Source organism: Ailuropoda melanoleuca, chromosome 10, assembly GCF_002007445.2.
Source record: "Ailuropoda melanoleuca isolate Jingjing chromosome 10, ASM200744v2, whole genome shotgun sequence".
NCBI lineage: Eukaryota > Metazoa > Chordata > Mammalia > Carnivora > Ursidae > Ailuropoda > Ailuropoda melanoleuca.
In genome coordinates, this window is record NC_048227.1 from 94,657,293 (window position 1) to 94,673,818 (window position 16,526).

Consider the following 16,526-nt stretch of genomic DNA (forward strand, 5'->3'; position numbering starts at 1 on the left):
GGGCCTTGCCACATCTGGAGATGGAAGGAATGAAACCAAACAAGACTAAGAGAGAGTGTCTGGGAGAGAGTGGGTGCCCAGCTTTGGCCTTTACACCCCCCCCCTTCTTCACCAGTATTACTAGCTTTAAGTAATGTAACAGGGAGCCTTCACTCCACAGCTGTGGACCTCTTCCTTCCTGCAAGCTCTGTGTTCCTCAGAAGTCACTCTGTTTCCAGTCCTGTCTGGTGGGGGTTCCTTGTTTATTGATTACTTCTTATGGGAATTATATTCCTTCCTACAATGTTGAGGAACGGTTACATAGAGTTAGTGGAATAGAAGCGGATTCCGATTATGCGTAAACTCTCCATGGAGCCTGAGCATGAAGAATGGAGAGTTGCCTTTTCAGAGTTTTGTGGCAAAGAGAGGAGACTTCTGTACTTTGCAGCTTGACCGTTTTATGCCCATCTGAGTGTGTCACTGAAAATTAAGGTTTCCTGCTTTGTTTCTGAGCGTCACTTCTGGGCTTTGCTAGAAGTTGTGCATCGATACGTGGGGGAGGGGAAGTATGTCTGGGCATTTGTCCACATTAGCTGCATCCTCGCGGAGCATCGGCTGTCAGTAAGCGAAAGCACTGGGTGTGATGTTTCTGGGTAGGGCTCCTTCCACCCCCACACGTAGGCCCCACACTCAGCCTCCCAGCTCCCTGGAGTGGAATGTCTCCCCAGTGTGGGGACTGGACTGAGCCGCCCGCCCAGTGAGAACTGGCTTATCTCTGCCTCCCCCTGATGAGTTCACCCTGATGCCAAAAGCAGTCTGAGGCGGGAGAATGTTCTGCGTCTAGTGTTCGTGAGTTGGAGTGGTACCCTCTCCAGGGAAGAGAGGCTGACAGGTTCCCTGGGGCCCTGCGTGCACACCCTCACTCGCACTGCTCGCAGAGAGCCTCTTCTGAATTTGTGGTTAGACTCAGCTGGAGGACGGGGTGAAATGGCCTCCAGCTGTGACAAATCGGGTCAGTCCCAGCTGTGTGTATAAGAAATAACCCAGAAATAAGAGAACCGTTTTGTTTTTCTCAGAGGATCTCATTTCTCCTCCTTCTGAGCACAGAGACCCTCAAAACGAGTACTAACACAAGAAGGGAAAAATACAAGTCTCCCATTTGAAGGATCAAAGGGTGTTGGGTTTTTTTGAGCAAAGCTAAATGATCACAAAGTCATTCCCAGTGTAAATTCACTGCCTAGTGTGGCTTATAGAAGGCTTTTAAAAGTGAACTGGAAAATTCTAAATAGACTTGTATTGCACATATGAAATCTTGAAAAAAGAATAATCGTTTTTCCAAAGATTGGGGGGAAAATTCTAGCTTTTTAAACTGGATGATATTAGCGAGTTACATGATTGGGTTTTTTAAAAATATATTTTAATTCTTAACGCATTTACCTTTTAAATGCTGGGAAAGAAAATGTAAAGTTACAAATCCAAAATACAATAGTACTGGTTTTTCTGGAGGTCTTTATTGCTCCAGGAGGCTTAGAGTTACTGTCAAGCGTCCTGTCATTTCTACCTGAGGACTCCTTTTTGCATTTCCTGCAGGGCAGCTCTAGTGCTCACGGACTTCCTTAGCTTTTGTTAATATGCAAATATACTAATCTCTCCCTTGTGTTTGAAGTACCTTTTTGCTGGTTGGAGAATTTTCAGTTGACGGATTTTTTTCTCCAGCACTTTAAATATGTCACCCCACTGTCTTCTGGCCTTCAAGGTTTCTGGGGAGCATAATGACTCTTTCTCACAGGCGAGGCCACAGAGCAGTGCCCTATTGTAACGGCAGTAATGGTCCCTCGCATTACTTGAGTTAGTGGGTCCTGTGAACTCGGCTCAGCACTTTGCTCAGTTGTGTCCTTGATTCTGCCCAGATTCCCTGTTCGGCAAGACCCTCATTCTCCCCATCTCACAGAGGAGGAAACTGAGACTCAGAGAAGTAACAGCTCAGGAGAGCAACACCAGAAAGACAAAGGCCCAAGACATTAGACTCGCGTTGAGTTCTCTCTTGTTTTATTCCAACAGTTGATGCCCCACAAACATCCTTTTGAGAGAGGAAGCCGAAGCAGACTTGGTGCGATTCCCACCCTGAGGCCTTGGGCTTATCGCCAGCCCTGCAGGGAGGGTGTCCACCCTATTGAGAGGGCGGTGGGGGCGCCCTGGTCACGTGTGTGGGCGCACAGGGCTGCACATCGACCGAGGTCTCTCTTCTCCCCCCTGCACTGGTTATGGGTGGCTAGGAGACTGCCTTGGACCCCCAGGCACCACCGGTCTTGTGCCAAGCAAATACCAAGGTTATTCAGTCATGAGTGACTAAGTGACCTGAGTCATGTCGGGCCCTGAGCGTTCTTCAACGGATGCTTCCATGTTTGTGGACTGAAAATGCCATTAGATGTCACCTCCCATTCTTTCACTCTTGCTGCTCCCTGATCATGGCATTACTTGCTAACACCAGAGAAGCAGGTGAGTGGTCCCCAAATCAGGCCGATTAAATCTAGCAGTGGTGAGAAGAGGGTCTGTGAGACAGTCTGCTGGAACTGGTGGGCATGCACTCCAGGGGGCCGCGTAGGGTGACACGTGATAGTGTGAGGTGTGTACTGCACAAAAGAAGGGCTCCCGGCTGTGTCCTGTGGTGAGCAGGCCGGTGACGTCCCCTCCAGTGCGCCTGGCCTCATCCCTGTTGGCCTCCCTGTACAGGGGCAGAGCCTGGCTCCAGCTTTTACCCCTTCTTCCCCAGTGGAAATGATGTTTAAGGAATTAAAATATAATTTGAGGAATTAGAATTAGAATACTTTAACTGCTAGGTTTTGAACGGAATCCACAACAGTAAAGCACCTTACCTTCAGGTAAAGATTTCGTTCTCAAAGCTCTTTCCCTCTCTCGTCTCATTAACGTTCCTGTGCAAGTGAAGTGTGGTGAACCTAGGCATCGTGAGAGGCAGCGGTGCCTGTATTCCAATGGGGGTCGTGTAACCCCAGCGAGCATTGTCCCCACTGCACCTCAGTCCCCTTCTGGCGAGTGCAACTTCTGCACTTTGCAGAGGAAGTGACCGAGGCCCGGAGAGTGGCTCGGAGGAAGTGGAATGCAGAACCGTGCCGCTGTGTAATCCGGGGTTCAGACTGGGAAATGCTGAGTTGAATTTCCCACAGCGGCCTCTCCTTGCCTTGCTTGCCTCCCCAGGCCACCACTGTTTAGGGTCAGGGTTAACAACATAAAGACAGATCGGCTGGGTTCCCCTGCCTCTGTGAGGCCTGGCTGGCCTAGTGCTGCTTTGGGAACTGTGACTTGGGCATTTCCTCCTTTTTGTGCCACGAATTCTGAGTCTTTGTCATATTAGATTCTCTTCATCACACGTACATGCACGCAGACTCTCTTTCTCTCCGTGTCTCTTAGCCATCCTACTTAATTTTATTTTCTCCCTAGAGTGTGAGGAAGGGAATTATTTTTGATGAATCATTCAAAGTATACCCATTACGAGATGTGAGGTTGTGCTAGCCTTCTCTCGTGTGTTATAACCCACGTCGGCTGCAGGCGCACTTGAAGACGGAGTAACTATCTTTTCTGTCATTCTGGACACAACTGAGTCTCTTTGGTACTCTTCACATATACGGAGCGGTAAGTGTGTCGAATGGTGAAGTAAGAGGTGAACGTAGGAACGTGTGTCCTTTGGGGGAAAATGTTGGTAGATAAGTGCTATAGTCATAATCCCTAACTGTCCATTTGGCTTGTGGTCATTCTGATTTATGAACTAAGCACAACATAGGTCTTACTTTTAAAAGCCAATGATCTGGGCGTCTGGGTGGTTCAATCGGTTAAGCATCTGCTGTGGGCTCAGGTCATGATCCCAGGGTTCTGGGATGGAGGCCAAGTCAGGCTCTCTGCTCAGTGGGGAGCCTGCTTCTCCCTCTCCCGCTGCTGTTCCCCCCTGCTTGTGCTCTCTCTTTCTCTCTGTCTCAAATAAATAAATAAAATCTTAGAAAAGAAAATGAAAGCCAATGATCTGTTCTGATCACAGAAGAGAGTGGAAAAAGACACATACCTAATTTGTGAAAGGAAAAGAATTCTCCCAGGATGAGATCACTTAGTGTGCGGGGAAGAGGGTGGGGGAATACCTTTTGCTGAAATCGTCATTCTCTTATCTTGCCAAAGTATTACAATATCTGAACGAAAATGGGTTGATGTTCTTATTTTAGTGTACTTACAGTCATTTTAACGTTTCTATTTGACAGTATCCTTAACATTTCAGTACAGTGTGGTTATCGATACGTAGGTACAAAGCTGTAATCCTATGGTAGATGTTCAGTTAACTCAAATAAAAAGTTAGATGTCTGAAGTTAAAATAATGCATGAATAAACAGGGACTCTGCCCATAAAACACTCGACCCGGATGAAGTCTCCAGCTCCAGGGAACACACTTGACTCAAACGGCAGGAATTTGCCAGGCCCAGGTGCTAATGCCCATTTCTGTAGGAAAGTCATCGACGGATTCCTAATTGCCAAAAATGGATTTTGTTGCTTGAGTTTGTTTGGCCATTGGGTATCATTCAGACCTGTCTACTGTGCCCTTTCCCATTCGCCTGTGTGACCACATCACGCTTCCTACCTCCTGGGCCACACCAGAGTCACCGTTTGCTTCTCTTCTCTTACCTGGAATCTGAGTCCTCCCAGGGATATACTTCAGGCCCCTTTCCTTCCCATTCTACCCATTTCTCTCAGATCTCCCAAGTTTCTGAGTCTGACTCCATCTGTATGCTGACGAGTCCCGGCTTACCTCCCCTCCTCCCTGACCATCCTGAGTTCCAAACCCATGCATCCAGCTTCCCACCAAATGTCTCCTCTTGCATGTTTCGCTCCCACGCCCTCCAACCCCTTCTCGGTCCAGCTTCCAGAGTAGTCTCCCTAAAACACATCTGGTGGCATGAGGGCAACAAAACAAAGTAGCCCAGTCTAACAGCTACTTGTCAGTCAGCAAGAAAAGAGCGTATTTGGTAATTTGGCCTTTATAGAAAGGAAAGTGACATTCCCTTAAAAACTTAGAAAAAGAAGAACTTAACTCTTTCTAGGACTTTGCCATGAGATCATCAAGGAGCCTCTGTCCACATAAGATGTCACAGACTCTCCTTGTCGTTGCAAAGCACCATGAGAAATCTGCTGTGGAAGGTGTGAGTTATAAAGCCACTTGACTGGGCTCTCAAAAACGACAACGTGTCCCAGTTCATCGAGAGTGGAAGGACGAGGGGCGCCTGGGTGGCTCGGTCCGTGAAGCATCGGACTCTTGGTTTCAGCTCTGGTCATGACCTTACAGGTCGTGGGATCGAGCCCACATCAGGCTCCACGCTCAGTGAAGAGTCTGCTTGAGATTCTCTCCCCTGCCTCCCCCCGCCCCAAATAAACCTTTTTTTTTTCTTCAAGGAATAAAGAGAGAACATTTACTCATAGCTCATTGATGAGGCCAGCATAACCCTGATGCAAAAATATAACAAAATTACAGCCACTCTTCTTAACAGACACAAATTAGAGCAAAATATTAGAAAATCCAACCCAGAGAACATGTTAAAAAGATAATATGTCATGACCAAATTGGCTTATTCTAGGGATAAAAAAAATGATTCAAATCAAAGAAATCTCTTGAAAAAAAAAAAGTGAAAGAAAAATTCGAGGCACCCTTCCCTCAAGACTCCTCCCCGTACTTACAGTGTATGCCAGCTGCCCAGCTCGGGTGCAGGGCCTGATCAAGAACACCGACGTCTGTGTGGGCAAAACGAGTAGAAATCGGATGTTTAATCATTTCTTTTCCTCTCCCAGTAGTTTGTTCTATGCCCCCCCACCCATCTAGAAGATCCTAGTTATAAAATCTTAGAGGCAGGGATTTTTTTCTTCAGAGCCTCAGCAACCTTAGTGTCTGCCCCAAGTAGCCCCCAAGGGGTGGCCCCTGAGTATATTCACTAAGGAATTCTGGACCTTCTTTATTCTCTTTAAGTTATTATAATTTTAGAAGCACATCTTCCCTAGAGAAAGGACCCATTGGTTTATTTTTTATTTTTTTGGAACTCTGTTTTCTGAACTGTGTTGATAACTTCTGAAGAATATAGACACAGGTTTTATAGGTCTTAAGTAATATAATCAGGATTCATCAAACCTCTCTCGACCTTGTTTTTTAACTCATTCCAGCTTTCAGTATATATATATCTCATACCTGAGATTCCCATATGTGCCCTTTCAAAACACATTGATAGTGAAAGATAAATTCTGTCTTCTAATCAAGCGAAAGGGGGGGGAGCTGTGCTTCCTATAATCTGAATTTTAAATTTTTTGTTTTAGTTTTTGCTAAATACAAAACCATGATGTTCCTTAGGACCTTGCAAATCACATCTGTCCTCCATCTCCCTCTGTCCATTTTCTGATGCGTGCCCCCCACCCCCGCTCTTAAAAATCAATGACACAGAGAAAAATAGTTTTCATGATATCTGAACTATACGTTACTCCCACATGCCCCATGTTAAATGTCAGCATTTCTGTGTCTTGCTATTGTTTTAACATTTGGTGTTCCGCCTGGGGAGTGGGCGGTGCTCTGTAAGCTGCTTCTACTCAAGCCTCAGCAGAGGAAGCAATATTTTGTTATGAGGTAGAGTTTCAAGCCAGGCTTTGGCCGGGGTCTTTCCCATTTGGGAGGAGGAAAGTAGAAACAGCCAGCAAGACGATAGTTCTCCCTGCATTTTAGCTCATTAAAATCTTCCTTGCTTCTCAGGGAGTTATTTATTGATTTAAGCATCTAGCAGTTTTCCTCTCCAGAAAGTATTAGCATCTCTGAGGTGATCATTGCTAATGGCGGAGATTTTTGTCTTTTCTCTGGGGGATCAGCTGTCCTCCAGTTGCTCATTAGCACAGCCCACTTCAGGGTCATGTTTAAACATGGAGTTGAGGAGTCGGAATGAGATTCCTGAGATTTATAGGTAATGAAAAGAGCAGGTTGTATCAAAGACACCATGTGTAGGAAACCAAGTGTTCTTAGGGGACTTGTGTGAACCTGTGATCCTTGGTTTCTTCCAAAATGAATGTTTCAGTCTCGCACATATTAACTTCCTCTTTATAGACGTTTTAACGTGCTATTTTTGCTGCTATTGTGCGTGAAAATGTAGCGACATGGCGTTTCTTTTTTTTTTTCCTAAAGATTTTATTTATTTATTTATTTGACAGAGAGAGAGACAGGCAGCGAGAGAGGGAACACAAGCAGGGGGAGTGGGAGAAGCAGGCTCTTAGTGGAGGAGCCTGATGTGGGGCTCAAACCCAGAACGCTGGGATCATGCCCTGAGCCGAAGGCAGATGCTTAACCACTGCGCTACCCAGGTGCCCCGCAACATGGCGTTTCTTATCTGCTGATCATCTCCAGCAAGAGTTAAACATTGGAGTTTCTCTTGAGGCTTACTGTAGTGGTTATCAGTACATGAAGAAATATGTGTTTGTGTTCAGATGTTTAAAGTTCTCTTTCCTTAACACTTTTTGCCCCTCAATTTAACGTCACCCAAAAATCTAGCTGCTTTTCAGATCTGTGTGCGGAGAACGTGTGACATTAACCGCACTAGGGTGCTGGTGATGTTAGCAGTAAACTTCTGAATTCCGTTTCATGGTGTTGTGGTCCCACAGCACAAAAAAAAAAGATGGCGGTTTTAGTAGGGACTTCTCTTCTTTGTAATGTGATTCATGTGGTTGATTTACTGTGACACCATTTCCCTGTATTCCTCCTGCGCCTCAATGAAGTATGATAGTGAAAAGCGGTGAGTACTCTTTGGCTCATTAGTGGGACCCGGTGAATGTTAATTCCCTTTTCCCTGTTGGCGTGATCAAACTGTTCAATGTTCCCAGGATGCTGACTTTAAAGGATGGCTTTCTCGGCTCTTTGAAAAGCCATGCCCTTTAAATTGTTACCGTGTTCCTGCTCTGTCGGGGAACTTGGAGCTCTTCTAGATCCTGGCTTTTTTTCTTCCTAAACCAGGTAGGACTGTCATGGGTTTGCTTCCCCTCGCTGCCATCTCTTGTCCTGAGATTTCTAAGAGATGTTAGTGGATGCAGCCTCTTGCCCAAACTGTGTTACAGAATCCTAGGCTGAGTTGCTCACCTGATGCTTCCCCTGGGCTCTTCAGTGATCAGCCCGTCCAGGTTGAGAACAGATGAGGGCGTGTGGAGCACCTTCATTGATGGGGGCGCTTGGGTGGTGGTCACGGCAGTGGGGCCATTTTCGTGTCTTGTCTGCCACTCCTCTGTCTGAATCTTTTTTTTTTTTTAAAGATTTTATTTATTTATTTGACAGAGGGAGACAGCCAGTGAGAGAGGGAACACAAGCAGAGGGAGTGGGAGAGGAAGAAGCAGGCTTCCAGCGGAGGAGCCCCTTGTCGGGCTGGATCCCAGGACCCCGGGATCACGCCCTGAGCCGAAGGCAGATGCTTAATGACTGAGCCACCCAGGCGCCCCCCTCTGTCTGATTCTAAACAATCTGGAGTCAGTTGCAGGGCACCACAGTGTGTGGAAAAAGCAATGGGGGAAGGAAGGAAAGAAGCGTGGGAGAGGGAAGGGCTCTCCCCTCATGGAGCGTGCTAAGACTGGCTCCCCAGGGGAAGCAGGACTCACCGGAGAGGTGCTTACCCTCCCTGAGCCTCGCTTTCCTTGACTATTCAGTGGGTGTGGTAACACCAGCCCACTAAGCTGGTACGCGCGGTCATAGCTGTTTCCCCCACAGGGTCTCCGAGCCCTCCTTCACCTCTCGCTCTCCACATACGGATCCAGTTTGTGGTCGTCGGTTGGTTGGTTGGGACCATACTGGGACAGGGGTCACTCCTCGGTTGAGATCAGAGCTGATCTCTTCTACCTGTCACCCTCTTACCAGACATGGTCCTCCAACCCTGTTCTCAGAGTCGGACAGACGGTCGTGATGAATGTGGTCTGTGCCAGTAGTCGCGTTCTTGCCTTTCTCTCACAAAAAAAAAAAAAAAAAAAAAAAAACCCACAAAAAACCAAAAACGAACAGTTTGACAGGAAACTAAGCAGAGCCTCCAGGAAAATGAGATTCTTTCTTGAGCTCTTGAAAATCCCCCCACAGATCCAGTAAAAGTTGCAGGTGGGCCTCATTTGGATTGTGCAGTTGTACAAGCCAGCAGGCCCCCCGAACTGGCCAGGTCTTCGAGCAGCTCCCCTACAGCCGCCCCCGTCTTCCGCCTCAGCCGTGAATCCGGATGCCCCCCACCCCGTGCACCTTTCCGTCTCCTGCTTCCATGCGGGCCATTTTCGTGGCCCCCTCCTTTTCCTGATACTGCGGTTGGTGTGAAGACATGTGGATGGAAGTACCGCCCACAGTGTAGGCGCTGAACTGACTGCCCTGAAGAAGTCTTGCCCCTTGTCTTTTCTTTCTGGGATATGGTAGTCACACCTGGTGCTGACTGCTGCTGCATTAGGAAATCAGTGACGTGATTCTGTCCATGTTGTCCGGGTGGCACCAGCCTCCGGAGCGCTGTCCTCTATTGCATGAAGCTCGTTGACACGAATCACTAGTCATGTGTCTCTGACACAGATTAAAGCATGCGCGGTGTTTCTCTTTTTCTTTCTAGCTTCACGAGGCTGATATTGTGGTCTTGGGCTCTCCCAAGCCAGAAGAGATTCCTCTTTCTTGGATACAGCCAGGAACTACAGTTCTCAACTGTTCCCATGACTTCCTATCAGGTGGGTAAATGTCTTAAAATTGGTGTTGGGCTGCTGATGAACAGAGGTGAGATTGTTACGAGACACATGAACCTTATTCAGAAGAGAGGACATCCCTGAAAGGTCGGTCGTCGTCAACATCCGTGCACAGGATAGGAAACTCAGAATGTTGATGTGCCTACCTTTTGGGTTACCTGATACTGAAACCATACGGTCGGGCAAAGAGAAGCTAAGACGCCAACCACAGTAGCCCCCTCCTGCTCCCAAATGCAGACGTGCCCCTGTTGGCCTCTAGCGTGGAGCAGTCCAGTCACTTGTGACCTGAAGTAGATAATTTGTCCATGTGTGAGGTATGCTAGAAATAGTGGTTTTCAGTCTCGTACAACGAAGCAGAATCTGTTCTCCCAAGGAAATCTTAGACGACCTTCAGCATGTCAACGCAGATGAAAACAGTTGCTGGAAGGGATGGGAATGGACACCAGCCCTTGTGTGTCTCTCCTATTCTCCCTTGCAGTGACCCCTCAGAAACTTCCCTGGAGCCCCAGAGTCCCCCCAGGGCAGTGTGAAAGTCACTGTCAGAAACAGAGGTGGTCTGAGGATGGTATTTCGCCAAGGGGATCCAGGAGTGCCCCAGGACCACGCAAGACCTCCCTTCAGAGGAGCTCAAGCTGTGCCCACAGCAGGGCACAGAGGCGAGGGGCCAGTAGGGCAGGCCCAGACGGATGCCCTTTTCTCGTTCACTGAAAGACACTCTGAAGCTAGGAGAGCTTTGCACTGTACCTAGCCCACCTTTCCAAGTCCCTGCGTAACGTGTGTGGGCAAGAGACCCTCCTTTCCTGTTACCCGCAGGCTTCAGATTTCAGCGTTGGAGAGGACCATGCTGAGCGGGCGTGTCATGCGGCATTTTTCCCCAAAGGTGGTCAGAAGTTGAGCCAAAGTGGGTGGAGGCCCTCTTTCACTTCTGCCAGGACCACACTGGGGTTCTAGATCTTGAAAATCTTAAAACCTAGACTGCTCCACAGGAGAGTGAAATAGAGAATTGTATTAGATTGTGTGTGTGTGTGTGTGTGTGTGTGTGTGTGTGTGTGTGTGTGTAAACTTTGATCCAGTCACCTTGAGATAACCATTTTACATTTTTCCACAAAAAATGCACTTAATTCGATTGGAAGGTAATAGAAGGAAAAGAAAACAATGTGATACTATAAATGTTACTGAAATTCATATAATAACTGTTTCTTCAAAGAGAAAAATAATGGACCCACCACTCTAGGAAATGTCCCTCCTCCCAGAATTAACCAATCAGATTATAAACCCTCTGGGGCTGCAGGGGGTGGGGTGGCCTGGAGGATGCAAGGGATGATTCCCAGGAATTTCCCAGAATATTCAGGTACTGGGCTCTTGGATGAAAAGCACACAGATGAATGAGGCAATTAGAGGTATAATATAATGTAAATGTAGGATTCATTGCTCCTTTTAGCAAACAGAAGTCTTGCACTAAATGACTTCTTTGAAGTATATCTAGTTTTGAGGTATAACTTTCCTCACCTGAAAAAACCAGTGCCTAACCCATAAATTATGGGCATGGCTGATTTGCTCCTCTGCCCAGAATTTAGATTAGGAAAGTCAGTTGTGACTTTATGTTCTTTACTGAACACTTCTTTGCTGTTATGTTTTCCTGCTGTTTTTTTAAAATTAGAGTTTATGTATTTAGGACAATTTTGGCATCATCCTGGCTGGAGGGAGGGGCTACTTTTTGGAATGCCTTTGAGCCCTATGTTTCAATATATGAAGGTGACTTTTCTTTTCTTTTTTTTTTTTTAGTGAAACTGTGCCTTATTTTTAATACATTTCTTTTGAGGACTTGTAGTTTTTAAAGGCATTCATAAAAACACTCGATTTCAATGCAGTGATCCCCCTGGGGGAACAAAAAAGACCAAGGCATTATGTTTTGACAGAATAATTCTCTATGTAGACTGACTATGGTTAGTTTATCTTAAGTGTGTCTGGTCCAGTACTAGTAGTTTTCTTCTTGATTTTTGAATGCCTAGTGCCCAGAATAGTACGTGCTCAGTACTGGGTGTTGAATGAGTGAATAAACTTGGACTCAGAATTGTGCTCTGATTGATGGCAGTTTTAAGTTAGTTGCAGATATAAAGACTTCTTGAACTTGTCCCCCACTCAAAAACAGGGCTGAGCAGACACAGACAGAGATGAGAAATGCTCTACTGATTAAATAGATGAACATTTCTGCAGTCAGCACTACTCATAAAAGAGCATGATATTTCCTGATAGTTTTAATTTTATTTATTTGTTTATTTATTTATTTATTTATTTTTAAAGATTTTATTTTTTATTATTTATTTGACAGAGATAGAGACAGTCAGCGAGAGAGGGAACACAAGCGGGGAGCGGGAGAGGAAGAAGCAGGCTCATAGCAGAGGAGCCTGATGTGGGGCTCGATCCCATAACGCCGGGATCACGCCCTGAGCCGAAGGCAGACGCTTAACTGCTGTGCCACCCAGGCACCCCTGTTTGTTTATTTATTTACTTATTTGTTTAGTTTTTATTTTTTTTAGAGAGGTCCCTTTTTTAAAAAAAGATTTTATTTTTGAGTAATCTCTAAACCCAACATGGGACTTGAACTTACAACCCTATCAAGAGCCCCCCCCACTGTACTGACTGAACCAGCCAGGTACCGCAGTCAGTTTTAATCGTAGCAACTTTGATTAGTATGAAAATCTGATCTCTGAATAGATTGAAGAAAGGCTTTTCTCCCTTGCCACCTTAAAGAGACTTCTGAAAGCATTATTAAAAAGAAGGGTGCTTTTATTCACACTTAAGGACAAAAGAATTCTTAATAAACTGGTGATTGGGTGAAGGCAGGGTTTATAATGAAATTTTCATACTCCTCTTAATGAATCCCACTCCCCCCAACCCCGTAAAANCCCCCCCACTGTACTGACTGAACCAGCCAGGTACCGCAGTCAGTTTTAATCGTAGCAACTTTGATTAGTATGAAAATCTGATCTCTGAATAGATTGAAGAAAGGCTTTTCTCCCTTGCCACCTTAAAGAGACTTCTGAAAGCATTATTAAAAAGAAGGGTGCTTTTATTCACACTTAAGGACAAAAGAATTCTTAATAAACTGGTGATTGGGTGAAGGCAGGGTTTATAATGAAATTTTCATACTCCTCTTAATGAATCCCACTCCCCCCAACCCCGTAAAAATAGATGGGATGTGGTGATTTACAATGAGGCATTTTATTGAATACCTAATCCCAGGAGAGATTTCGAGTGTTGGTATCCCAGAAGTAGTGCTCAGAAAACAACTACATCTAACTTGCTGATCTGTTCACTCTTCTGTGGCATGAGTCTAATGTTTAGATTTAAAAGAGGGACATGTATCTTCCCCGAATAGCACTGAATGATACTATGGTGCTTTACTCTGGCATGTAAAAATCTGTGAGATGCCAAAGGGAAAATCTGATCTATTGGAAGTGAGTGGAGAAAGTGAATGACTTAATGACTGGGTAATAAATCCTTACCAAGTAAAAATAACTAAATAAATAAAATAAAAGAGGGACATATTAATGTTCAGTTTTCTAGCTATACCTAATATTTTATTATTAAGTTTCAAATCACGGAAGCTGTGATTTTGCAACACTCTGCTTGCTAAAGAGCAGAATGCATCCGAAGCAAGACCATTTCATACTCTGCTATTAAGACGTATTTCCTGATGTGCCCAAGGGGACAAAGGAGAAGCTGGTCTTATGTCTTGGGCCCAGAGAAGAGTATCAAAACAACAATTTTGTGAGTCAGAGTATTTGACAGCATCATTTTAAGTGAGCATAAGTGTATTTACTGTGNAGTGTATTCACTGTAGGGTGTATCTCAGGGTTTATGCTAGTGACCTGGGGGAGCCTGGGAGACCTAAGCTTTCTCTCTTATGGCCCCAAAGGGAGACGGTTTTATGGTTAATGGGAAAAGCATGGAATTTGGGTCAGATTGATCTTATTCAAAGAGAAGAGGGGGATTTTGGTTTTGGTTTTCTCTTCATTGCATCATTTCCACAAGCTGTGTGACTTTGAGCAAATAACTTAAGCTCTCTGATCTTCAGTTTTCTTGTGGGTAAGATGGGAATGAGGCTCTTGAGAAGAATAAATGAGCTCTTGCCTCACAGCACCTCATTCATAGGAGCTGCCACCTAGTGGCCCCCTCCCCCTCCCCCCTCTTCATTGTCTTCACACCTCCAGCACACAGAATAGCTGTCAGACTTCCTATTAGCAAAATGTAAGCCTGTATTTGAAAATCGAGCCCAGGGAAGGACTCTTCCCAGTGAGTTTCTGAGAATGTAAGAACATAGCTTTAGAGAACTTAGACACGCATGTAATATAGTCATTATCTTTGTGCCCTTGGAATAAAATAAGGATATTTGCTCATAAATTTTGAACTTCAGTTGTTCTAAAATCCATTATATCTATTACCTGTTTTCCTTACATTTTTTTCCCAGGAAATTCTGGAAGATTTGGACTCAGATGTTATTGCCAGGTTTCATTTCTAATTTTAACTAGTTCTCAGTATAATACATTTAATGTTCTGACTTTTTACAAAAGTCTCAAGCTGTTTAGAATATACAAATCTGTGTTAATTCCTTCCTACTTTGGTTTCAGTGATTTCAAAAGGGCTGTTTATATAAGTTGATACTAATATTTTAATTATGTTTCTTTTTTGGAAGATTCTTACATTATATTCTGTTAAAAAATAGTAAGACATTGTTATTTGATAATGGAATTCAGATGTTTTAAGCTAGGAGTTCAACCCTTGTGAGCATTATTACAAACATTATATTAAGATTTTGTTTATTGCATTTTCCTATTATCCTATGAGATGAATATATTTAACTTAAAACTAATGGCCAGTGATTTTGAAAGTGTTATCTGTACTAATTTGTAATTTTTTAGCTTTTCCTGTTTTCAGAACTTCACATAGTTTTTTTGAGTTACTTGTTCTCCTAGAGGATGAGAAAATATTTGAGAGTTCAATCTATGGGTTCATACAGCGCTTCAGTGATAAGAAGGGTGCCTCGGGCCAGACTGCAGAAAGCTGAAACCCTTCCATATAGCAGAGATGGCAGGAAGACTGAAGAAGAATTTGTGTTGGTCCCTCCCATTTCATTTATTCTGGCAAAATTCCCAGGGTGGTCTCAAAACAGCTCCTGTCAGGGAGAGTACCGTTCTGATTTCCAGGGAAAGCATTATGACACGTTAGCCTTTAACTTCCTTGTTGTAGAAAGTTTGGTTAGCAAGAAAAAATTATAAATGAAAGGCCATCTTTTAAAGTGATTCATTAACCTGTCCTTGGAAGAACCACGAGTAAATGGGGAGTGTTTAGTGGGAAGTGAAAAGACCCATTTGGTTTGGGAGAGGACCCCTGGGACCCCTGCTGGACTCACAGGCTGAATGCAGACAGGCTTGGCAGGCGGAGTGTAGACAGCCTCTGGGTGGAGCCCTGCCTCTACACAGGCAGAGGGGTGAGGTAATGATTTCCTTTCTCGATTCCCTTTAGCCCTGAAATTTGTTAAGAATGTTATTCCTGATGCAATAAGTTATCATCTTCATTGCCTCAAGTTCTCCGGATTCAGAACTTTTTAACCAGGTCATCCCTAATATTAATATCCTAAAATACAATTTCTCAGTTTCTGTGGAAGAATGGTCACATCACTTTTATGACAGGGTACTTGTGATTCTGTTCTGGGAATGTGCGTTGATATATTGATACCAGCTCCAGGCATGTTGGTTTTTCTCATTTCCTTGTCATTTAAAGATAGAAAAATGAGAGAAGCATATTTCTTTTCCATAATGGTTGGACAAGACCTTTAGATCAGATCTCTCGTGGTTCAAACAAAACAAAACAAATCTCATTCTCTAGACTCTTGGCTTTTGCCTAAATATGATTTATAAAACTGTGAAGTGTTGCTAATCTTGAAACGATACCGGAGGGATATGATTTTCCAACACCCTTAATACATTTGACTATAGAACATCACAAAACACTTAAGAGTAAGTGTTTTGTGCTCTTTCTTGCAAAGGACTGTCAGCAAAATGGATAATTTAAAAGTAGAGTGGTCCAAACTAGAGGGAAATTGTTTCTTAATTCAAAAATGTTGCTATTAGAAATGCTTCTTTTCTCCAAGGGAGGATATAGACTAAAGCATTTTACATGTGTGCTTATTTTTTGTAACCTTTTTAAGTGCCAACTGACGAAGGGAGAAGTAGAATCCTTATAAATGCCTCTGTAGTTTGAAAACCAGGTCATCCCTAAAATTTAATATCCTAAAATACAATTCCTCAGTTTCTATGGAAAATTGGTCATATCACTTTTATGATGGAGATTTTTAAAGTTATCAAAGAAAGCCTGATCTTTCACACTTTTGGCACTTTGGTTGCAATTATGCTGTGTTCGAGTCCCCCTTGTTATACTTGGTATACATAAGTGAAGTTGCTTTTGTTCCATATGTATCATTTAAACCTACACATGAGATGCCAAGCGCTTTGGTGTCGCATTCGATTCTCACAGACTTGTGTGGGGTTGTAACTACCCACAGTAATCAAGGGGCCCAAAGTCACAGTTGCTGGTTAGAGGTAAAAGCACGATTTTTACCCAGTCTACTCTAAAGTCGGTCGGGAGCCCCAAGGTTGTGCCAGGGACTGGGGGCCCACCTGGAGCTGTGCCTGACAGCGTAAAGTCCTGGTTGAAAAGGAGAGCATCACTCAGTGCCCTGGCTTTTTCCTAGGAGCAATTGGTTATAAATGACAGTGTCC

At 44.4% G+C, this 16,526-nt stretch overlaps 1 protein-coding gene across 1 annotated transcript in view; it reads left to right on the forward strand.

The window, feature by feature from the left end:
• The window catches only part of MTHFD1L (methylenetetrahydrofolate dehydrogenase (NADP+ dependent) 1 like), a 70,123-nt gene that overhangs the window by 12,506 nt on the left and 41,091 nt on the right, over positions 1 to 16,526 (forward strand). The window contains exon 7 of the mRNA XM_034669296.1: positions 9,615 to 9,726. Within this exon, the coding sequence (XP_034525187.1) occupies positions 9,615 to 9,726 (112 nt within the window). The remainder of the gene's footprint in view (positions 1 to 9,614; positions 9,727 to 16,526) is intronic.